General features: G+C 51.9%; 8 protein-coding genes across 8 annotated transcripts; 3 read left to right on the top strand and 5 right to left on the bottom strand.

The window, feature by feature from the left end:
• Positions 1-463: 463 nt before the first annotated feature.
• On the top strand, positions 464-1,483 carry BGZ61DRAFT_498076 (Alpha/Beta hydrolase protein; the record flags this gene model as incomplete). The annotated part of the gene is made up of 1 exon (XM_046251235.1): positions 464-1,483. One exon carries the CDS (start codon positions 464-466, stop codon positions 1,481-1,483), a length of 1,020 nt encoding a protein of 339 aa, XP_046098305.1.
• A 907-nt stretch (positions 1,484-2,390) lies between these two features.
• On the bottom strand, positions 2,391-4,600 carry BGZ61DRAFT_483423 (FAD binding domain-containing protein; the record flags this gene model as incomplete). Its single annotated transcript, XM_046249499.1, has 3 exons — positions 2,391-2,663; positions 2,733-2,819; positions 2,855-4,600. 3 exons carry the CDS (start codon positions 4,598-4,600, stop codon positions 2,391-2,393), a joined length of 2,106 nt encoding a protein of 701 aa, XP_046098304.1.
• Positions 4,601-5,570: 970 nt separating this feature from the next.
• On the bottom strand, positions 5,571-6,540 carry BGZ61DRAFT_460617 (uncharacterized protein). The gene is made up of 3 exons (XM_046247045.1): positions 6,063-6,540; positions 5,828-6,010; positions 5,571-5,773 (listed from the first exon to the last, which is right to left on the bottom strand). Exons 1-3 carry the CDS (start codon positions 6,447-6,449, stop codon positions 5,684-5,686), a joined length of 660 nt encoding a protein of 219 aa, XP_046098303.1. The 5' UTR covers positions 6,450-6,540; the 3' UTR covers positions 5,571-5,683.
• A 713-nt stretch (positions 6,541-7,253) lies between these two features.
• Positions 7,254-8,951, top strand: BGZ61DRAFT_509388 (chaperonin 10-like protein; the record flags this gene model as incomplete). The annotated part of the gene is made up of 4 exons (XM_046251998.1): positions 7,254-7,427; positions 7,492-7,971; positions 8,008-8,118; positions 8,336-8,951. 4 exons carry the CDS (start codon positions 7,254-7,256, stop codon positions 8,624-8,626), a joined length of 1,056 nt encoding a protein of 351 aa, XP_046098302.1. The 3' UTR covers positions 8,627-8,951.
• Positions 8,952-11,599: 2,648 nt separating this feature from the next.
• On the bottom strand, positions 11,600-13,554 carry BGZ61DRAFT_483419 (uncharacterized protein; the record flags this gene model as incomplete). Its single annotated transcript, XM_046249498.1, has 5 exons — positions 11,600-11,819; positions 11,872-11,895; positions 12,013-12,262; positions 12,498-12,694; positions 12,755-13,554. The coding sequence occupies 5 exons, from the start codon at positions 13,552-13,554 to the stop codon at positions 11,600-11,602; spliced, it is 1,491 nt and encodes a 496-aa protein (XP_046098301.1).
• Positions 13,555-19,162: 5,608 nt separating this feature from the next.
• Positions 19,163-19,860, bottom strand: BGZ61DRAFT_460613 (uncharacterized protein). Its single transcript, XM_046247044.1, has one exon. It carries the CDS (start codon positions 19,428-19,430, stop codon positions 19,182-19,184), a length of 249 nt encoding a protein of 82 aa, XP_046098300.1. The 5' UTR covers positions 19,431-19,860; the 3' UTR covers positions 19,163-19,181.
• Positions 19,716-20,527, top strand: BGZ61DRAFT_460612 (uncharacterized protein). Its single transcript, XM_046247043.1, has one exon. The coding sequence runs from the start codon at positions 19,740-19,742 to the stop codon at positions 20,244-20,246; it is 507 nt and encodes a 168-aa protein (XP_046098299.1). The 5' UTR covers positions 19,716-19,739; the 3' UTR covers positions 20,247-20,527.
• A 666-nt stretch (positions 20,528-21,193) lies between these two features.
• On the bottom strand, positions 21,194-22,594 carry BGZ61DRAFT_460605 (uncharacterized protein). Its single transcript, XM_046247042.1, has 6 exons — positions 22,401-22,594; positions 22,148-22,265; positions 22,043-22,063; positions 21,954-21,974; positions 21,864-21,884; positions 21,194-21,729 (listed from the first exon to the last, which is right to left on the bottom strand). The coding sequence occupies exons 1-6, from the start codon at positions 22,567-22,569 to the stop codon at positions 21,558-21,560; spliced, it is 522 nt and encodes a 173-aa protein (XP_046098298.1). The 5' UTR covers positions 22,570-22,594; the 3' UTR covers positions 21,194-21,557.
• Between the last annotated feature and the right edge of the window lie 958 nt (positions 22,595-23,552).

Here is a 23,552-nt window from a genome sequence, read left to right as displayed (position 1 = left end):
CGGATGACCAAGCCGGAAATCCAGCCACATGAGGCGTAGAGGATGATTTTGGATAGTTCCAAGGCTACGTGAGGAGACAAAGAGGACTTTTCTTGTGGGATGAAGGCCAAAATTGACATTCATCTTTTGCATCCTGGTTCAGTTAAGCCCGCTGGGTGTTGGTTACCTACATTTCGGCTACGCCATATCGAGGCTGGTATCGACTCCAATAGCACGAAGAGCTTCATCCGTCCTTTATCGCACACATTTTCGAAAGCAAAATTCCTAATTGGAGCCCAAAGTCCCCATACGTCGTATTAAGTATTGGTTTATAAATCATCCTCTATCAGATTCAAGTCAGAACTGTTATTCAGTTAAAACACGCGTTACATAGCATCTCATCTTCCGTCCCGCGCAAGTTATTCATTTTCAGCACCTTTCCAACAGTCAGCCTCAACACCTCTAGACCCTCGATCTAGGCAAAATGGATTTCGACAAGCTAGATGCCAACGATCCGAGGGTCACGTCGGACACAGCTTCTATCCGCGGCAAGACATACCACTATTTGCGGGCTGATCCGGAAAAAGAGCCCCTCGCAACGATCTTCCTCATCCACGGATTTCCAGATCTGGGCTTCGGCTGGCGATACCAAGTTCCGCATTTCGCATCACTGGGCTATCAGGTCGTGGCGCCGGACATGCTCGGCTTCGGCGATACTGCTGCACCCGACCAGCCGAGCCAGTATGCCTTGAAAAGCATCGCCGAAGACATCAAAGAGCTAGCAAACGCGATCGTCAAAGACAGGAAAATCATCCTTGGGGGCCATGACTGGGGTGGCGCCGTGGTCTGGCGCACTGCCATGTGGCTTCCTGATCTGGTTCAGGGCATCTTCAGCATTGGCACCCCTTTCATTCCGCCTTCGTCGGTCTTTCTTTCACTAGACGATGCTACACGTAGCAAAAGGCTGATGACTCCGAGGTACCAGCTACAGTTTAGGGGTACAGAGATCGAAGACGAGATAAGGGACGAAAAGAAGGTTCGGCAATTTCTCAATGCCATGTTTGGAGGGGCCAGCGTTGAGGGCGAGGTCGGTTTCAGCATCACAGAGGGTGTTCTCTTCGACAACCTCCCTAAAATAGACCAATCCCGACTCATCTCAGGCCATGAGCTAGACCATTATACTTCGAAATACTTTCGAGAGGGGGAGCCTAGACTGAAGGGGCCCCTCAACTGGTATCGTACACGTGCGCAAAACTACCTTGACGAGCTGCGGCTCTTGCTAAAGCCAATCAAGTTTTCCATGCCAGCGTTCTTTCTCGCTGCTACAAGGGACGAAGCATTGCCGCTGAGCATGTCGGATGGGATGGACCAATACTTTGAGGACTTGACTCGTGGGGAGGTTGAAGCATCCCACTGGGCTTTATGGGAATCGCCTGCCGAGGTCAACGAGCAGGTATCGGCGTGGTTGGAGAAGGTGCTGAGACGAGATGCGCAGCAGACATAGACAGCGGTCAAGCCCTCGGTGAGACATGGGCTCCTCTAGTTCCTCTAGTTCAGGTTTCAACACCATAGAAATCTTCAACATGCTTTTCGATCAGTCCCATCTGTGGATAATATAGCCTATTAGGTCCGACCAGACACCAGTGAACAAACGCACCCCAAACCGCACAGAAATTGTCAGGCGAGCCTCATAGGGCCGAACAACACGCTAATTAAGTTACGTAGAATACAGTTCCGGCAATTGGGTTTGTACCCAGCAAAGCCCCGCCATTCTCTTCTTACGCCCTTTTTGGTTATCTTACTTAGCCTTCCTCCTTGCAGACATGTTTCTCTAAGCGTTCAGAGTTCTTTCTTCAGCATATAAATCAAAGTCCATCATATTGAGGTTACTCCATGTTAAGATCCCTTCATCTTGATGAGTAGTATGTTATTATGCCCTAGCTCGCACTCAATCTCCCTTTCTCAATTGCAACTTGATTGCTGTCCGCATAACCTGCGGTTTAGGTGCCTAATTCTCGCCACCAATGACGCCCTCCCTTCTAAAATGAACGAAAAGATTTCTTAACTTTTTTCGTCTGATCCGTCACATGCCTTCGTGCTGTGTATTCCCCTTCATACATCAAGAGAAGCAACATTCCACCATCTCAGCTACTTGTCCGCCGTCGCAGGTGCCAGGTGCCAGGTGCCAGGTGCCAGGTGCCAGGTGCCACTTTACTTCTCTATCGCCGATATCTTCAAAGTTATCCCGTACTTTGGCTGCAACACTACTCTGCACATTTTTGAAGTTTCCGGGTCGGCGATCCAGTCGTCGCGCCCAAATTCATACATGCTGAGCAAACTGCACAGCACCACCTTCATCTCCGTTTCGGAAAATTTGCGACCAATGCAACCCCTCGACCCTTGCGAAAAAGTCATAAAGGCACTGGGGGTCCACTCGGCCGGCAGATTGTCCCACCGGTCAGGATTAAATTCGCCCGCCGTGTCCCCCAGTACGCGGGAAGACGGTTGATGGCATTGGCCACGACGTAAACCACAGTTCCCGCCGGGATATGATACCCCGCCAGAACGTCGTCTGCTCGGGTCTCGCGGACTGTCAGAGGAATCGGCGGGATGTAACGTAGAGACTCGTGGAAAACGCATGAAAAGTTGAGCCAACTATGATTGGAGATTGACATCTCTGGATACTAAAGCTTATATAAAGTGTTTTGAAGTAGTCAACATTATTATAGAGGAGGCTTCCGTTCGTTTCTTACTTGATAGCGTCCAGGAAGTCCTAAGCCGAGCCGCCCATCTAGGGTTTCTCGGACCTCAGTCTCGTTTAGCACTGGAGATTGTCTCCACTGCTATCGTTATTCAGTGACTGCATGTGTCTCACAGCAATGAAGCCATCTGTCATCGCAGGGCAGATTGTTGTCCCTGCGCCATGGGACCCAAGTGTCGCGGCTGATGCGTTTCCCGCAACATATAGCCGGCGAATCACATCGCCATCTTTCCTCAGCACTCTTGCAAACTCATCGCTTCGGAGACCTCCCCTCGTACCAGCATCGCCGGGAAAGATCTCAATGGCGTAAAAAGGGCTCATTTTGACAGGTCCCATGCAGGGATTTGGCCCCACGCCCGGGTCTCCGATGAACTGCTGGTACCTGTCTTCGCCCCGGCCAAAATCCTCGTCTTTACCCGAAACGCACATCGCGTTCCATCTGTCAAGCGTTGCTTGAAGTGCGCCGTCTTGAATATCTATCTGTTTCTCCAGGTCGCTGATGGTGCTGGAGGTTAAGATCAGACCTCGGTCAACAGCCTCGCTGATACGCATTGTCGGTTTGAGACCACCGATCGTGTATCTGCGACTGTAGGTCCGGTCGAAAATGAGCCAGAAACGTGCCTTTTTAGCGTTTGTTCCCGCTCCTGCTCTTGTATACATGGACCTGACTGCGTCACCGTAGGGCTGAGACTCGGCGAAGAAACGGCGGCCCATGTCATCCACGACGACGGAGAAGGGCTTGGAGATGGCAAACATAGCTTCCGTCACCTGTCCAGTTCTGGGATCATTCATCGTGGGAACACCCCAGACCTCGTCAAGCTGTCTGCTGTCGGCGCCAACGTTCTGGCCAACTTGCAACGCGATGCCTGTGTCGCCATCTGAGCTGAGGCTCCATTCCTTCCTGCTCTGCTTTCCGAAATACAAATCCCGCATGCCCTGGTGATTGGAGAATCCACCCGTGGTCAGCACCACACCCAACGTCGCGTGGATATCCTCAGAGACTGTATCCCCTCCGCGTTGAGCCCTGGCCCCCGCCACGCCGCCGTCGTCAAGTAGCAAGAGATCCTGCAGCTCATACCTGGTCCAGATCTCCACATTGCCGCGATCCATGCATATCTTGAGAAGCTGTGCGACGACCGATCGACCCATCGACATGGGCCTTGACATTCCCTTTGGCACGGGCGAAAGATCTGTACAGTGCGCCGAGGCGTGGGGCCGTGTCAGGATCCGGAAATCCTCAAACCGAGCAACCACAGGCGCTCCATCTGGGGCGGGCAGGTACTTCAAGTACGGGCCTAGGCAAGCCGCATCGAAGACGGCAGGGTCGAGGGTGCGGCCTTGCTCAACAGCGCCATCGGCGTTTGGATGGTAGTCTGGAAACTTGGAAGGCGTGCTCATCCATTGAAACCCTTGATCTCGAAAGAAATTGATCATTTCAGGACCTTGCGTTAAAAACGCGTCGACGCGCCTGCTGCGCAAAGGGGCATCGGCTGCGTGTCGACGAGAAGGCGTCGGTATCGCTTGTGTGACAGCGTTGATGTACCGCGCCCCGAGTGCTTTGCTATCCTCAATGCCATGCTTCCACAGAAGGAAGTTGTTTGGCATCCAGATGGTGCCGCCGGATCGGAAGGTGGTGCCGCCGACATGGTCGGCCTTTTCGACGAGGATGACTCTAAGTTTTCTGTCTTGGACAGCTGCTGCGGCGGCTAGTCCAGCGGCACCACCACCGATGATGAGGATGTCGCATTGCGTAGCTTTTCCTCCCTCATCGATCTGCGTCTGGTGAGGGAGATCTTGGGTCACAGTGAGGCCGTGGGGCTTGGCCGGCAACTGGGCTGTGCGCTCGTGCTGGGAAGACATGGCTCGCTCTGGCAAAGAGAGTGGAAAGTTGTATGGGCGATTTACGTGTCGAATGCTTTAATCAAACGGATGATTATGAGGCTGTCTGTCTTGTATAGAGCTTTCATCGATTGAAATCACATTGGGCTTTTATCATCAGCATCGAAGTGAGTTGATGCTTTGTGTTTCATTATCTGATTTCAGTTGTTACGGCCGAAATTTCCGCCCCAAAGTTGATTGAAGTAGGCATGGTCCTAAATGTGACTCGTCCCAAAACTCGCAACGAGCTTGAAGATACTACATACAGTGAGTCTTACTTATACCGCACAAGTACAGTACAAGGTACAGTTATGCTGCTTTGCTTGGTCACGCCTGTGCATCATTCCATTCGACCGAAACGGGGCGTATAGTCTTGCAATAGCCCAGCAGCTCTTGCAACTAAGGATGATTGATCCTACTGGAACAAGTACGATAACTCTCCTCTAATTTCCCTAGACAGTATATGTGAGCCGTCGGATACGCGGGACATAGATGACTCCGAGATTCTCTGGCCCGGACGAGCAACACATCGGTCGATTCCGTGCATATCACCCTGGAGCCATGGCTAGTCAATCGCGCGTTCGGTTGGAAACCTTTCGACTCACATCTCTTTGGCTACAGACATCCAATTGCCGATGGCAAGTCCGCTTTTCAGCTTCGGCGGCAGCCGCGCCATCGGAAACGGCGTTTCGATGATGGCCACCAATTGGCTTAACGTACATGATGAATCCCTAAGCCCGGTCATTGAGCTCTAATCCTATCTAAGTTTGGGCCTTTGCCGGTTGCGCAAGTGGCCATCAGCCTACCGAGTCATGCTCATCTCAGTTGACGCGGTTACGCTGACACGTGGAGATCGACCCCTGGGATTGCCATGCCTCACCATTCACGGCCACAGCCTGCGAAATTCGTTGACTAGGAGGGTGACATTAGCCAAGTCAAACGTTAGACAAAGTGATTATATGGGTTTTTTTTTTTTTAATTTGCCGCCTCTCTCCGTAATCTACCTGACCACTCACTCCTTCCGACTGGATCAATAATTTCGCAGAATGTTCCTATGTGCTTCCTCTACAACGTCGTAGCCTTCTCTAGTCTTCTTTTGTCCTTTCGTTGACTTCCCTTCATCGAGGAATAGGTGAAAATCTCCATAGCCGCCAACTATTACATTCGTCAGGTCACTAGATTCGAGGCTTCAGGATCACTCTCACTTACTATGCGCTCCCAGTCCGGTATGGGGTGATCGTCGGGCACATGCGCCATCTCAACCCACTTCTGCTGGAATGGATTCCAAAACCTGAGATAACAAGCCACGCCAAACCTATGGTGAAACTTGAGGATAATCTGCTCAAGGTACCGTTCTTTCTTTCTCAAACATGCTTTGGAGGAAGTAAGACCCTGCTCCTCTTAGGATGTAAGCGGAAAATAAAAGCCACGGGTGATGACGTACCCGAGGATCGCAGTTAGGGTGATGATTGGGCGCCCATTTTGCCCCTACCCAAGACTGTCTACTGATGTCCCAAAGACAGACGGCATATGCGACATTGGGTACACTCCCTAACCTCATAACACTTGATAGAAAGTGGTTACGCGCTTTCCTGGCCTGCGTTCGTCGGTGGTCTTCCATCCAGGAGCTCGACAACGACAGTTCACCTAAGGACTCTCTTAAAGTCTCCAAGGCGTTGCTCGTATTATCCCGCCGTCCTCGACCTAAGCGATCGCTAAAACCAGGCTCGACAGGGTTTACCCTGAATCCGGGAGAGGAGGCCTCAGGAGGCTCTGTGTGATCTGGAACAGTCATGATGCGGCGGTGAAATGACTCTGACAAAAACGGCATGTTTGTAACAGATAAAACGCGACCAAATGGGTGGGCTGCCTTCTGTGACGGTACAAGAGCACGAACGAGGTCGAGTGCAGCTTGGGCAAAATGATTGTTTACAAGGAGAGAAAGAGATTCTTAAGGAAAACTCTGACTTAAGCTATTTACACAATATTCATAAAGTGAGACTATTCATAAAGTATGAAAGTCACATGATCGTTCCCTCACACCTTCGTCGGTCGATCCCGATCGGATATAGATGTACGTTTCAAAATGGCCGTTTCTAACCGCCAATCTTGTTCCATACAGATTATCTAACATCACATAGCAGCCAAAAGGGGCATTCTTTTGAAAGCCAATATCGATTTCTTCAAGCGCGGCGCGTACCGTTACATTGACTTTCGGCCGTCCGCAAGAAGTGCCCACATGGTGGGGATGCGCCATCTTTTCATGCTTGTGATGATGGCCAATGGTCACTAACATGGTGCCCGTTTCGACCGTACTACGTAGTACGTAACGCTAATATGTACGCATTCATCAGGATCATGCTGGGGAGGCCGGGACGGGGCCGGTTGGGCATCGCTCTGGTAGCAAGGTGTGAGGTCGGTGATATGGCGACGGGTCGCGGTATGGTATGAAGCCGGTGGCCTGTTCTGACCCGGGTCTGATATAGGATGGGATCACGGCTGTGATATAAAGTAAGTCAAATCCCACCGATGAAGAAGGTTCTATTAGCTGGGCATCATCATCTCGAGAGCAACAATTCGAATACTTCCTGATTCAAAATAGAGAGCGGCATCATTGCCTTTAATACCCACTAAGATGAGCACTGACTACACCTTTGAGGGCTGGATGGGTGAAGACCCTTCAGCTGCAGAGGGAAACATGGTCTGGAAGGAATACGAACCAAAGCCATGGGAAGAGACGGACGTTGACATCAAAATTACGCACTCGGGCATCTGCGGTTCCGACATCCACACCCTGCGAGCCGGATGGGTATGTTGCACGGCTTGGATTCGGAGGCATCATTGGAAGTCGATAGACGGCTGACACTTGGCAGGGCCCAACCGACTTCCCGTGCGTGGTCGGACATGAGATTGTCGGCATCGCGGTCCGGGTCGGATCCGAGGCAGAAGGGGATATCAAGGTTGGAGACCGGGTGGGAGTCGGAGACCGGGTGGGAGTCGGAGCCCAGACGGACTCGTGCCGATCCCGCGACGGCCCCTGCGACGCGTGCGAGCACGACGAGGAGAACTACTGCTCAGACATGCACCTGACATACAACACGACGTACCGCACCGGCGGCAAGGCTTACGGGGGATACGCCGTCTACCACCGCAGCCCGTCGCACTTTGTCATCAAGATCCCCGACGGCCTGAAGCCCGAGCACGCGGCACCGATGCTCTGCGGCGGCGTCACCGTGTACTCCCCGCTCAAGGTCTTCGGCGCCGGGCCCGGGAAGCGGATCGGCGTCGTCGGCGTGGGCGGCTTGGGCCACTTTGCCGTGCTCATCGCCAAGGCCATGGGCGCCGATCGCGTGGTGGGTATCTCTCGACGGGCGTGCAAGTGAGACGAGGCGCTGGCGCTCGGCGCGGACGAGTATATTGCAACCGAGGACGACGAGAACTGGTCCAAGAAGCACGCAAGCTCCCTCGACCTTCTCATCTGCACCGTATCATCACCAAAGGTACGTCTGACTCTCAGCACTCGCTGGAACCCCACGTGATCAACGAGATATGTTGGCTTGTCCCTGCATCGGAGCAGCGCTGTACAATGCCGGGTTTTCCGCCCCTCGCTCGTGTGTCCTGCAGATCCCCTCTTCCCTCTCACTCCACTGCCCCTCGTGTTGGGCTTCCCGAGACCGCCGTGGCTGACCAACGTTCCCCTCTAATTCTGGCTTGCAGATGCCCTTGCAGGAGTACTTTGACCTGCTCGCCCTCAACGGCACACTCGTGCAAGTGGGTATCCCCGAGGAGCCCATCCCCCTCAGCGCATGGGCGTTGGTTCCTCAGCGCCGGCGACTGGTCGGGTCGCTCATCGGCAGCCCAAAGGAGATCGAAGAGCTCTTCCAGCTTGCCGCCGAAAAGCAGATTGAGCCTTGGGTTGAGATGCGGCCCATGACCGACGCCAACCAGGCGATCCTGGACATGGAGGCGGGGAAGCCTCGGTTCCGCTACGTCTTGACCAACGAGTGAGCGACCGGAAGATCGGTACACGGAAAAAGGATTTTGTGTTTGCATGGTCCGGGCTGTTCCTGGTCCTTCAAAGTCCTGGGGAAGTGATCCTGTGGTGTTCAGCCCATTTCTTTCCCGTATCCGCATCCCTCATCACAATTCCCATGTAACAACAGACAAAAGTACAATTTCGATACGCGGTAGAGTTTGAGGGGGCTTGGAAATAGATGACGATTTGAATGACAGCATGGGTCAGCAATGGCGATTATTTCGAGATGGCTACTGGGCAACCGAACAGGGGACTATTATCATATTATGTAGTTTTGAATCCCATTATTCTTGCAGATTGGCATCAACCATCGTGACATGCCATTGCCCAGAATCGCATGGTCAGTTCGTGTCTTGGCTGCTTGAAGGCCTAAATGAGATTGCTCCGAACAGCGGAATCGATAGTTCGCCAACGCTTGTAGATCCCTTGATACCAGGAGGCCACCAAAGAGGCTATTGCCGAGAAGCCCAATAGACGGAGCCAATAGACCCGACTACGCTTGTCGACCGTGTCCCTGGCCCCTGCATTCAGCATGGTCTCGACCCAGCCAGGCCCCATCAAGGCCCATGGACGAACCGGGCATATCTTGCACGCCATTCGTTACTAGCTAAGCAATAGTACGTACCAGTGCGACAGTCCGTTCCCCTGGACCCTTGTCGCTCTTGGCCTCGGAGCTTGGCGAGTTGAGTTCCCGTGCAGGGATGAGCGAGTGAACCGGGAAGCATGGCAAGGATGCCAATGACGGCAAGGAAGGCATGGAAAGCAACCTAGAGAAGAAATCACCACGCCGCTGCGGCTGAGAGGCTGGCTGAGAGGCTGACCGAGTTCCTGGCTAGCCCTTGGCAAGATGGGCCAGGACCAGCCTACCAGTTGTGGCGAGGCCGCGACCGTGAGCTGGTAGCCAGGATGCGAAGTACTCCAGGCGTCCATAGTAGATAGCGAGGCCAACACAGCCCAAAGTACCAAGTCCTGCCTGCCTGGATGGGCTGACGTTTGGAGGATTGGGGCTGCCCCACGGGGCGCAGGGGGTATTCCCTGTATTTTCTCGTTAAGACGCCCGGAAAACTGCCCGCAAAAACTGCCCGGTAGACGAGGATGCTGCCGATAGTGTGCCAGGGATTATTCGACCCCCGAAGCCCGCCAACACTCGCCCAGGCTCCAGCGCACTGACTGCTACGCGGCGGCAACGCGTCCAGTCTGTCATCCGTCCCCCTAGAGGCTGAATTTGTTTCCTCATATCTTAGTAATTTGATCAATGGCGGGCGCACCCGTGCATTTTCCGCCTTCCTGCCTACGCGAGATGCGCCGGTGCTGCAAACCGGCCATCACAAAATGTTTCACTCTCGTAAGCTTGGCCGTTCCCAAGCTCCGGTTCCGTGTCTTGTGCAGCCTTGTTTAGGTCTCATCCAATGTCTCGCCCAACGTCTCACCGAACGGTGAGGTCGAAATGGGGAAATGACACCCAGCACCCGGCACCACTAGCTTGCTGGCAATGAAAAACAATCAACAATAGGGGTTTTTATGTGATGGAAAGCTCAGCACTGCAGAAAATGCTCCGGGACCTGCATGTCGTTGTGGGCCGTGGCTCCCGAACCAAACCACGTTGAGCACAAGTCTCGCCCGCACTGATCCGTTTCATTGTTTCATCTCAGAGCGGGAGAGGCTCACTGAGTCACTGCCCAAAAGGGTCGTATTTTGCGCCGCACGCGCGTAGAACTCTGCAGGGACTGCATGCCGCTGCCGAACCATTTTGCCATGGGAAAGCCGACGGCACGGAATTTTCAATCGTCGGCCCCAAAGGGCTTTTCGGTCTTCAAGAATTCCGCGGTCATATCCCTGTCGGCGTGGGCGACAGGGAACAGGAAGCGAGACCAGGGGGGAGAACGGATAAGATGGGATGAGGGCCATTCTGGTAGCCAATCATAGGCGACCCATGCCCTCAGGTCAGGGGGGATTGCATTGGCACCTCCAGGTACAGAGCTCGTGCCTGTGAGAGCCCGCTGACGGGATCTGGAGCACTGCCGCGGGGATTTGGCTGTCACGGCTGTCATTGTTTGATATTGATGGCGAATGCTTACTACCTGGTCTGATTCGGCAGATGAGTGATATTATCATGGGTGTTGATACTACATCTATCATATTTGTGTTCGTAGGGCTGTCGCTCTCCAATTGGCACTCAAAGCGCTTACATGAATTCGACCAGTGTTGATCAACTCAAGCTACTGCATGTTATGCACGCCATATTATATACATTGCTATGTCAACAATGTGCATAACGCCAGCCGCTGTCTTCTAACCGCTGGTGTTGTGACTTAACTGAATGTGTGTTGCCGGTGGCGCTCCCAACCCGACCGTCGAGACACGCCGTGTGGCCGGCCAAGTGTCACTCACAATCGCCTTCGTAATGGTTCTCGAGATCGTCGTAGGTATCCTACGTGTAACCGGGACAATCAAGGTCAGGCTTTCGTATATGTCACCTGTCACAGAGTACATACACTACTCCATCAGTCTGCAAATTCATGGAGGCGTAAAGAATGTGTCAAACTCGAGCAGGATGACCTTGAGGATGGACGTTTTGCTGGTAGATGCCCCTGTCATGGAACTTCAACCAGTACTGTTACCGGTTTTCTTCGTTTCAAAGCCTGTCTTTCACCCAAGTGTCTCTCATCTAATACCTTTCTCCTAATATCTGTCTTCCTCTCCAACTACCGTAAAAACTCTGTCAACTCGCGCAGCCTAGCTTCTCCATAAAAAGAAGGAGAACCAATACACTAGGCTGTTTGTGACGTTTTCGCGGTTAACAGTGGAAAAATGGAGACGCTAGGCTGCGCGAGTTGACAGAGTTTTTACGGTAGCCCTCTTTTGGCATGAGTAATTGCATGTATTGCCGCTTCCATGAGTCGAATGCGGGGCTATCGGAAGGCCTCACAACAAACTCACTTTACCTAGCCTAAGCAATCTCGCTCGTAGTCGTTGCCATACTCCCTAATCACCCACTCGACAAACTTGACCCACTCCTGCTCCCACTGCGAATAAACACGGTCGTATTCGGCGCCAAAGAGGCAGGCGTGCTCCAGACTCCATAGGATAAGCTGCTTCCAGCCGAACAGGCCCATATCAGCCTTGCCCACCATGACCTGGTAGAAGTCGTGTGATAGAGTCGACCTGGATATCTGTCAGTAGATGTAAAGACAGAAACTCGCCAGCAGTGGCTTACCGAAACAGCGTCCCATTATCAGAGCTAACAGTGCAATGCACGTTATTAGCCAGCAGCTGATACATCGCATGTCCACTGACACGCGGTGTGAGGCCCAAGATCTCGTTCGAGATGGGACACAGCTCGAGGCAGATACCTCACTCCTTCATGTGCTGCATGATGTACGGGTGTTTCGCCAGCGCAAACCCACGCCCGACTCGTTTCGACTTGAGGAGCAGCGCATCGACCAAGTTGCCGTCCGTATCTTTGCCCATGTCCAAGGTCTCGCCGCAGTGGAAGAGGAATGGGATCTCCACGCCTTGATCCGCACACTTCTCCTGGAACGCAAGAAGCTTTGGAGCAAAGTCCTTGATGGGCCGCCCCTTGGACTCTTCACCTACGAGGTCGAAACCTATCCCAGAGTCAGCATTTCAGCCCTTGCATGTGGATATTTACATGCTCACCTGCAATTCACTGTGGCCACTCCTTCTTGAACGCAAGGCATTCGTCAAGAGCTTGCTCAATTTGATCGGGCTCGAATGATCGGGGCGTGCAGTAAATAACTTTGAGGCCGCCAAAGAACTTGCTTTCGCGCGCCATCCTATCCTGGAAATTCTCCACCTCATTGATGATGAGTTTCATAATACCCTCGTTGTTGGTGCGCTCCGTGCCGTTGTCCTTCCATAGCTGGTTGCTCATCATAAATTTGGGTCGGATCTCAGCATAAGTGATGTTGTCATCCATAAAGTTCTCGAGTAATCGCCTTGTGTATGCCTTGTATGCTGTTTCGTAGTTAAACAAGCCCTTCATCATTCTCGTTCGCCCGTTGAACTTTGCCCATGCCCTAGAGGGTATTAATTTTTCGCCCCCTGGAATCCACGCAAAAAGGCAGCAAGGAACGTACCCGGATGCTGTCTGCAGGTAATTATGCGCCTCTTCCTCATGAAACATGAGCTTATCCAATAACCAGTCATCGACAGTAGCCTTGTCATAATACCCGGGAAACCGCTCCATGAAGTCTCGAAACTTCATGGTCTGTCCAGGCTGGTATGCAACGGAGAACAAGTCGCCCGGAGACTCCTTTTCCGGGCTCCTGAGCTGAAATTGGAACTCACACCGATCAAAGTTTCCGCAGCCGTTGTCCGAGATGAGGGGCATATTGCTCATGATGAACATGCGGTCCATGCCCTTTGCGATGTCTAACAGCACTTGAGGCGGCAGGCAAGCATTGAAGTGGATGTGCAAGTGGCCACCCTTGGGCATGCGCCGAGCGACTCGAAATAAAGCCGTTTGTTCAATAAGCTCCCTGTTGGATAGGAAATGGTCGCCGGCAAACCTAGGGTGAGGTTGGCCCCCATAACCCGTCCTAGGATGAGCTTTCCCGTAGACATTGGCCTCATCCTGGGCTTTCAGCCTTTGAATGATGGCATCAGCAAGCCGTTCATCTGGTGTGCCCCTTTGCTGGCAGTTGTAATCAAAGTCCAGCGCCTTCTCGCGCGATAAAAACTCTTTGCGCAGTTCGCCATAGTCTCCCATAGTGCTGGGACTTGCAGTAGTGAGGTTCGCCGTGCTCAAGGGATTCTTAATCTCATCACCGGGCCTTCGAGCCGCAATATCGGCATTGTGAGCTGGAATAAGATTCCGCGCGGCGGCTTTCTCGTCTCGATTTGGCTCTTCCGAGTAGGGCCGTTTGTTCTCCGCCATCGGGTGGTGTTGTGCTAAACGCTGTTTAGTTGGATTATCGCAGGTATCTGCTGGGAGTGGAAAAAAGAAAACATAGAAGTGTGATGAGATGGCAGGTTTGAGCGGAAGTCAAGGCGAGAGTTGCACTGGTACATCTCAATCGCATTCTGGCTTGCAGTATGCCTGGGCGGAGTTCGCCAGCTTCGCCATCCGGAGCGGGTCCTGGCCATTCGACGACCCTCCTTAGTACATCTTTTAGGTTCAGAATATACAAGCCTCTAATAGCAGGCCAAGCAACCAAGCTCCGTGCCCACAACACCGTGGAAGAGTCACAAAAGCCTGGAGGGGGCGGGTTTAAGAGTTATTGAAATGCTTCTTTGATGAACGAGGCGTAAAGTGTCGTGTGAGATGCCTGTGTTGGGTACGATTTGATGCTACAGTGTAAGCAATTGTCAGTCGGAAGCCATCTTACCACCAAGTGAAAAGTGCCAAGCTGCCGGACCAAGCTTCCGGACCAAGCTTCCGGCTTGTCACGGTGTATGTGGTCAGCCTCGGTGGGTGGATGGTGAATATACGGAAATAAATGCTCCGTTACTACGATATCTCTACAGTCTTACGCCTTCGCGTATCCAACCAGGTCCGTGGATTGTCTGTCCGTTTTCGTTAACTATCTTGATCGTCCCCGAGCACACTTCATGGGCCGCCTCCGTGGCCTACGTGACTTGGTGTCTGAATATGCCTATCCTAGACCATGATGCCTTGATTGGGCTCTTTTACGGTGCCTGCGTTCTCAATAGAGTGACGAGGCCTCACCGGAAGCATGTGCTCACACGCTCTCGACATATCACGTCCAAGAGCTACCTGCTGCACTATTACTGGGGGCTACTACGATTACAACAAGTTACAGGGTTGTTTTGCTAGCTAACGTTGCCTGAAACCGACCGATGCCTAAGACCCAGCCACCACCCGACGGCTCCTCACCTGCTGCTAAACCAAGTGTATCTGTCTCCCACCTGGCACCGCCTCTTTCTCTCTTTCCCCTCCCGAGATCTCTGTTCTTTGCAGTTTTTTTTAGTTTTTTTTTCATCTCGGCTATGCCTCGGCAGGCGATTTCAGCTGCGGTCATGTTCTACCAGTACGTCCTGTCCTTACTCCAACCTCAACGTCGCTTCAGCTGACATGTCTCTGCAACTTGTCCCGACTTCGGCTGCGTCCTTCGTAAGCGGGGATTAGTCTGTTAAGGTTGCCTTGGTTACGCAGGCCGAGCCTTGGCTTGATCAGACTCCCACCCGCATCAAGCTAGTGAATCACCCCTCAAGATCCTGCTTCAACACCAGCCATGTCTCATTAGGGCTCTATCCTCACCCAATGCCATCTGAACTCTGATTTCGTGCAGAAACCGTGCTGCACAATGAGGTCGCTCAGAATCTCTCCACAAACGCTATGGAAACTTCAATCGAGTACTGCAAGGGGTTCACTGCATTGACGTCAAGGCCATCGCTGATGACCTGTCAGACAAAGACCGGCATTGTAACAAGTTTCTTACCGGCTTTGTTATAGCCATCAGCAAAGTCGCCTGCGACGCCCCCTTTCGCCTCTTCGTAACCTTGAGACAAAGTTAGTCGTAACCTAGGAAATTATGCGAAATACAGGCTCATCCTATTTCCTCCGCAGCCACATGTAAACCACTGTACCCGTGTATGGTCTTTGAATACCGGCTTTCCATCAGAGTCCCTGAGTTGTACAAGCTTAGATGCCTTTCCTTGGCCAGGAACCTTTTATCTCCTTTTCACCAGCCACATCCATTCCCTTCAAAGCATTACCGGATACCGCTCGAAGCTCCAGATAGTTCAGGTCTACCATCAGCAGTGGTTCTCAGGGAAGCTACTGTACAATCTGATCTAAGAAAGACAGTAGTTGTTGAGCACAGCCAACCGCTAGGCCTTACGGACAAAAATCATAAGGAGGCTTGTAACGGTTCTGCCGTACGGCTGGCTTATTATAGACGCCCTCTCTAACAATACTGCTGGTTCGCGTCCTGTCCGGCCTGCATTGACCCCCCGGCATCCGCGCTAGACCATATCAGCGCCTTGGAAAGGGAAAATAATACATCGTGAAGCAAGAAACGCCATGCACAAGCCAGAACCTACCTTATGACACTCCTTTCCAGATATTTCCCTGCTTTTCGAATCCATGACGCCTCTTTTGCGTAGCAGGGAGGAGAAGGGCCGGATAAGACCGCCATCGAGAACTCTCTCTCACAATCACTAGCGAAAAACTCTGTCACCGCTACATATCAGCAATTACGAAGAATACACGGGCTCCGACAGAGCGTATTGTACAGTACCTAAAGGTTCAGAACGAGATGAGTTTCCTAGGTGGATGCAATGCTAATCCAAGGTTGGGTGATCGGATCACAGAAATACACAAGACAGAAAACGCTACAGCCCTTCCCCAGCCTCATAGCTGTCGATATACCTGGCTCCTAGAGTTGTGGGCACATACATGTTCCTCTTTTACAATATCCTTGCGAATTGAGATTGGTCGTTTTCCACGCAGTGTTAATGATGACTTTGAAGGCCCGTGTACCCTTGAAAGGGCGACTAGGTAGGTGTGGGAAAGGGCGTACCTTAGCGACACAGACCAAGATACTACGGACAGTAACTCGCACTGCCATTGTGTGAGGTTAGTCTCTTGGGGCAGTGGCCTATGTCTGTTGGTACTGAAGAGTACCTCTCTCATTCGGCCAGTATGGCTGATTGCGCGAACTTCGGCTGACATTATAGCCCATTCTTGACATTACCACGACTTACTAGGTAGATCTTTGTATCACAAAGTCTCCACCATAAAGTTTAGGAAGAGGCACTCAGTGCGAAGAGGAAGCTCTACGTACGCATAACTGTGTTCCAAAGTCATCAAGTCCTCGCTGGGAACACCTTGTCCCGCTTGGACGGTGCGGTCGGTAACGTCAAGCTCGCTGAGGCTCAGAATAAAATCATTGATGGCAGCGTGAAGGGGGGCCGACCTCGTCTAGGGCGTCCAAGGTTGTCGTAACGAGCAGATTTGGCGGTAAAAGAGCATCGTAAGTGAAGAGGTACAGCAGAGCATAGACAAAAGATTGCAATCTGACAGGATGGAGTAGTCTTGATCGGCCACAGATGATACCAAGGCAGCCATAGTTGACCACACACATTTCGCTTCCACGAGTTTATATGGTGCAATACGATCAAAATCCACCGTAATAAGCGAAGAATGGCGCTTATTGTGTAGCGTGCACATCCCTACCGAAACCACCATTGGAGGTGGGCGTTGTTGTACCATTGATGGGTGTAGTATGCTAGAACGGAAGTGCGCCTACGTTGCTAATGCCACTCATTGTGCGGCTGAAATAGTGCGTGCGATGTTCTGGTTTGCCTACGAGAGGCCAGTTTCAGCCACCAGCCATTTAGGAGCGCGCGCAGGCTGACAGCGGGGTACACAAACATCCACCGAGTTTCCAAGGGACTTCGTTTGGGTTGGCCCATAAATTCATGACCGGTTACGCCATCGGTTACGCCCGTAGGCCGAGAAGTCGAAGTTCAGGAGATTTGACACGTGCGACAAGTTTTAAAAAGGAGTAAGTTAGGGATTATACGTTGTGGTCATTGGCTCGATAGGGCGGAAAGACACTGCGGGAATTTACATTTGGTCACATGTGAAAACGATAGGAACGTAAATTAAAAAAAAAAAAAAAAAAAAAACTCTTGTCGTGTTTTATTAGACAAGAGAAAAAAAATAAAGGCCTATGAATAAGCAGTAGATGTGTCTATGCAAAATGTGATCATCACCTCGGAGGGCTCTGCCCAGTCAACGTAGGTTTGAATGATCGTGATCATCACCTCGGAGGGCTCTGCCCAGTCAACGTAGGTTTGAATGATCGTGATCATCACCTCGGAGGGCTCTGCCCGGTCAACGTAGGTTTGAATGATCGTGGCCTTGCCTCGGAGGGCTCTGCCCAGTCAACGTAAGCTTGTATTTGATCATAACCTCGGAGGGCTCTGCCCAGTCGACGTAGGTTTGAATGATCGTGGCCTTGCTTCGGAGGGCTCTGCCCAGTCGACGTAAGCTTGTATTTGATCATCACCTCGGAGGGCTCTGCCCAGTCAACGTAGGTTTAAATGATCGTGATCATCACCTCGGAGGGCTCTGCCCAGTCAACGTAGGTTTGAATGATCGTGATCATCACCTCGGAGGGCTCTGCCCGGTCAACGTAGGTTTAAATGATCGTGGCCTTGCTTCGGAGGGCTCTGCCCAGTCGACGTAAGCTTGTATTTGATCATCACCTCGGAGGGCTCTGCCCAGTCAACGTAGGTTTAAATGATCGTGATCATCACCTCGGAGGGCTCTGCCCAGTCAACGTAGGTTTGAATGATCGTGATCATCACCTCGGAGGGCTCTGCCCGGTCAACGTAGGTTTAAATGATCGTGGCCTTGCTTCGGAGGGCTCTGCCCAGTCGACGTAAGCTTGTATTTGATCATCACCTCGGAGGGCTCTGCCCAGTCAACGTAGGTTTAAATGATCGTGATCATCACCTCGGAGGGCTCTGCCCAGTCAACGTAGGTTTGAATGATCGTGATCATCACCTCGGAGGGCTCTGCCCGGTCAACGTAGGTTTAAATGATCGTGGCCTTGCTTCGGAGGGCTCTGCCCAGTCGACGTAAGCTTGTATTTGATCATCACCTCGGAGGGCTCTGCCCAGTCAACGTAGGTTTAAATGATCGTGATCATCACCTCGGAGGGCTCTGCCCAGTCAACGTAGGTTTGAATGATCGTGATCATCACCTCGGAGGGCTCTGCCCGGTCAACGTAGGTTTAAATGATCGTGGCCTTGCTTCGGAGGGCTCTGCCCAGTCGACGTAAGCTTGTATTTGATCATCACCTCGGAGGGCTCTGCCCAGTCAACGTAGGTTTAAATGATCGTGATCATCACCTCGGAGGGCTCTGCCCAGTCAACGTAGGTTTGAATGATCGTGATCATCACCTCGGAGGGCTCTGCCCGGTCAACGTAGGTTTAAATGATCGTGGCCTTGCTTCGGAGGGCTCTGCCCAGTCGACGTAAGCTTGTATTTGATCATCACCTCGGAGGGCTCTGCCCAGTCAACGTAGGTTTAAATGATCGTGATCATCACCTCGGAGGGCTCTGCCCAGTCAACGTAGGTTTGAATGATCGTGATCATCACCTCGGAGGGCTCTGCCCGGTCAACGTAGGTTTAAATGATCGTGGCCTTGCTTCGGAGGGCTCTGCCCAGTCGACGTAAGCTTGTATTTGATCATCACCTCGGAGGGCTCTGCCCAGTCAACGTAGGTTTAAATGATCGTGATCATCACCTCGGAGGGCTCTGCCCAGTCAACGTAGGTTTGAATGATCGTGATCATCACCTCGGAGGGCTCTGCCCGGTCAACGTAGGTTTGAATGATCGTGGCCTTGCTTCGGAGGGCTCTGCCCAGTCGACGTAAGCTTGTATTTGATCATCACCTCGGAGGGCTCTGCCCAGTCGACGTAGGTTTGAATGATCGTGGCCTTTGCAGAAACGCGTTGAGGGAAAGGGGAAAGAAGATCTAAAGCATTACGGGAGGATGGGGGAGATATTTAATTACAGTCATGACGCTAAGGGGAGACGGAGGGAAAAGGGCCAAATCGGCCACCAATTTTCTGGCCTAGCGCGACCTTCTGGCCGAGTGCGCAGAGCGTCCCAAACGCGCCAAACGTGCCAAATGGGCCCAACATTCCCGTCTTAGGAGTGGGAGGAAAAGGACCAGATCGACCGCCAATTTCCTGAACGAGTGGACCCACCATTCGCGTCTTCAATGGGGGTGGCCGGAAGAAGCGCTGGGCATCGGCAAATGACTTCTGCATCGCATTTGTCCGTTCTTGACCAAAATTTTCAGCAGTGGGTGGGTACTCATGGCTGAAATTTACGTTTCTTCCCGAAGCACGTGCATGCCATCCCAACACCCTTGAATCGCTTTTCGACGCTTTCCGATCGATCGAGAGAGCGAGCGAGCGGGCAGGTTGAGGAGCTTGTCACGTGATGAACCGTCCTTCCGTAATAGCGATTCACTTGGTTGCGAATTGAGGGGGTCTATCGCTATTCGCGTTCTTGAGGTATCTTAACCTAACATCTACACAACGCGGTTTGATCCCTTTTTTGACAACGTTTTCGCCATGGCTTCCACGCAGGATCTCGAGCTGCGGCTACAGCAGCTTCAAGAGCAACAGCAGCTTATGTTGCAGCAGCAAGAGCTTCTTCAAGAGCAACAGCAGCTTATGTTGCAGCAGCAAGAGCAGCTTTATTTGCGGCTCCAACAGCAGCTTCCTCAGCAACTTCAGGAGCTCCCTCAGCAGCTCCCTCAGCAGCTCACAAGCCCCCCTCCGAGAACCGCCCCGCGGCGGCGTCCAAAGAGCCGCCCTCGCCGTCCCTCTGGCCGCCCTCCCCCACCTACTGAAGCCCAAGTGGAACAATCAATCAAGTTCGTATATGCCTCTACGAGAAGTTGGCGGATGGCTTACTGGCGGTTATCACAGGAACGAGGTCGGGACTGCTCGGTCGATGCTGTCACAGGTGCCCTACGCCGGGTCGGCTTGACGAGATACATAGCATGCCAGAAGCCTCTGACCACAGAGCCAACGCATCAAAGGAGACTCGCCTTTGCTACGCGCTGCCTCGGCTGAATCCTTAGCGATTGGAAAGTTATTCCTCGGCCTGATGAGACCCGGGCTACCGGGGAAGGCATACACGCACATGGTTCACGCACAGACCCGGCGGAGAGCTCGATCCAACCTGTAGTATTAAACAGCATCAGCGGAAGAAGGGATGGGTGTTCTGGGGCGGCTTTTCTGGGCTCTCAGGCAAGGGCCCTGGGGTCTATTGGGGGAAGGATTGGGGCTTGATAGGAAACTACTAGCTATATTGAACATATCGTCGCTATTACCATGGATAGCATCGTCTTCATCCGGATCAGGATCATATCTTTATGCACGATAAAGCACCTGCCCACGCCGCGGCCGAGCTCGAGGTTCGAGGGTCGCATGGCCGCCTGTTTCGCCGGATATAACCCCTATTGAGACCGTGTGGAATGATATGAAGGGGTATATTGAGAAGCACTTCTCGGAGGATCAAACTTTACGACCGGTTGCGAGCAAGGGGCTATTACTGTAGAGTAAATGACACAGCGTTATCACGCTCTTGTGAATGCTAATAGAATGCATATTCGACTCTAGATGAATACCACGGCCAAACTTGCTGTATAGAGAACGCACCTAACGCAATAGATTCATGACAAACCATGCAAAAGCGAGTTTTGTCTTCGACCACCTGAATCTTTCTATTGTCTAAATATCAGTAGGCCTTCCCGCAATCACGTCCAATACTGGTTGATCGAATGCTTGTTGCTGAAGCGCCAGGAGATGAAGAGGGACGGTCGAGCAATCAAGGTGCTAAGATATCTTGGTCTGCACACGATCAAAGCCATGCCTCCGAAGACAAGGGCCATCCTTCTTTATACCATTAAATCTTCAAAAGTCTACTCTGCTATAATCGTTTCTGGTTACTGAAGCAGTGACAGTTCAAACACAGCCAAGTCCATCTCTAGGTAAACTCATTAGATGTTCCATGTAATGACTGATCAAAAAAATCGAGGAAAAGAAGGAAAAGACAATTCAAGCATCCAAACATCGCCACCAAGACACCTCTTTCCCTTTATCTGTAGCTCCATTTGAACTTGATTCTCATCTCATACTGGGAAGTGGAGAGAGCTCATTCTGAAATCGCGAGGCATCTAGTGACCCTATCATAAATCTACTCGATGAATTAGAGTATCCTACCCTGGATAGGTTACGTCACTTGGAGGTCCTTGTCTTAAGAATGTGCCACCGGCACGACACGAGGCATTGATATCGATTCCTCGACTACATAAAAAAAACGCAAAAAAGGGAAACCCTCTGTTGGCCACACCATCATAATATCTGACTATCGTATGGTCTTTAGCGACGAGGTTCGCTGCCTTTGGTGGACATCTCGACAGGGTCCATTGTTGCATGTTCTCCCGTCACTCCGTGACGCACTTGGTCTTGTTCTCCTTGCAATACAGTCTCGGCCGCCTGAAAAAGGGGCAGCAAGATTTTCTCAACCAAATTATTCCGCAGTTCTCGTACTCTACAACGTTCAGCGTCTCAATATATTCCCTTTGAGATAAAAGATATCACTCAGTCCTCGCGCAATGTCGAAACCCTGCAAGCAACCATGTCAGAAAAAAAAAGGCAAAGCAGAAGTTCAAGGTCGATACGTACTGTTGTACTACTTCCCTCATTCTATCCAATTCAATTGTTAGCAGGAGCGGCAACAGGGGGGGGAGGAAGGAGCCGAAGACTACTACGTACTGCTGAACCAATTCCCTCGTTCTGCCCGGTATAACGGTTAGCATATAGAGGCAGGAAAGCGAGATCACTCGAACTATCTAAGTACTGACGTTTTGTCCATGTCATGAATTCTAAACAAATGAAGTGTCAGCACATGATACGTCAAAGTGGAATTAAGGCCAATCCAGAGGGGAGGAGTGTTTTGGGAGAATCACTGTTTGCTTTGTACCCTGGCAATCTCAAGAATCTGGTTCATGCGCTGCTCCAGCTCCGGATGGTTTTGACACGCATTCTCCTCGCCGTAGTCACCGACAAAATCCTCACCATAGTTGCCTCTACTATTCGTTCAGCTCGTGCATATTAGAGAGGCTCTCTATGCTGGTATAAAACGAACCCTTCATCTTGATAGCCGGGACTTTCGTCTCCTGCTGCCTGGTAAGCTGGAGACTGCGGATCAAGCCGGGCAACTGTCCTTTGCCTCAGATGAGTCGACTTGGGGGGGCCCGCAAACTGTGGGTGGCGAAGACCAAACATTGGATCTACGTAGCCTCCAGGCTATCCGATACTGGGTCGTGGTGTATGGTTGCGCACGAGACACATGGGCCCTCTGGTGATGTCTTCGCGGAGGATATTTCATGATGAGACGCGCGGTCGAATTGGGAATGAAATCGGTGATTAGAGAAAGCGGACGTGAGAAACTGCGGGTGAAATTCCTCGTTTATCAAGGGTGCTCGGCAGCATTCGAAATATATACCCACGGCCTGAAACGCTAACGATGGCAGCGACCAACAGGTGTAACAAGGGGTAACCACCCAGGCCTATGACTGCCATGTTGAAAAGAGGCCAATTGGCGGTCCTGCCGCGGGGCTCGTCTGGAGCGCCCGGAGTGGAGAGGTCCTGAAATTAGAGTGGGTCCAATAGAAGCTAGAGCCACTTTAACTGTGACAAGCGGACTGATCATCACGTCGGGAATCAGCTGCAACGATGGATAATGTTAAATGTGGCTACGAAATGACAAATCGATGTAAATGGCCCGATAGTACTGTATTGAAGTTGATAGGTCACCTCGATACGAGGCCAGTCGGAGGGACTGAATTGGACAGAGGGCAAAGGACACGGAAATCACCTTTTGTTTCCCCACTGAACAAGCTAAGTTGTGGCCCTTCGTCAAAGCGCCGAAAACGGGATCGGTAACCCTACCGGAGCAAAGAGTTCTAGAACATAGTTTATTCTAACTTATCTTAGTGGCCGCCACTGCGGCAAGAACAGCAGCTATGATGTGACGAATCAGCTTGACGCTCTTTTTCGACCCAAAGTTCGGGGTCCTTCGCGGCAAGATGCAGATGGTTCATTCTACCCGACCCAGACCTCCAGGGCCGCTTGCACCCGTGGCTCAGCTTTCCGTCATTGTTCATCCCAGACAGCCTTTTGAGAGGCGCTGAATGGGGGACGGATGAGCGAACTGTGGTCTACCCTCCAGCACACATAGTCCCAGGAGCGTTTAGGCCCATCATCCTCATATCTTTCAATCCCGGCACTTCACTTTCCCGGGTTCGCGAGTTCCGCTGCAGCTAGCTCCAAGCCTCCTCATCACCAGAGCAAACGATTGATCTGTTTCAG

This window comes from Ilyonectria robusta (genome assembly GCF_021365365.1).
Source record: "Ilyonectria robusta strain PMI_751 chromosome Unknown BGZ61scaffold_25, whole genome shotgun sequence".
Lineage (NCBI taxonomy): Eukaryota > Fungi > Ascomycota > Sordariomycetes > Hypocreales > Nectriaceae > Ilyonectria > Ilyonectria robusta.
This window is presented reverse-complemented; position numbering and strand designations above follow the sequence as displayed.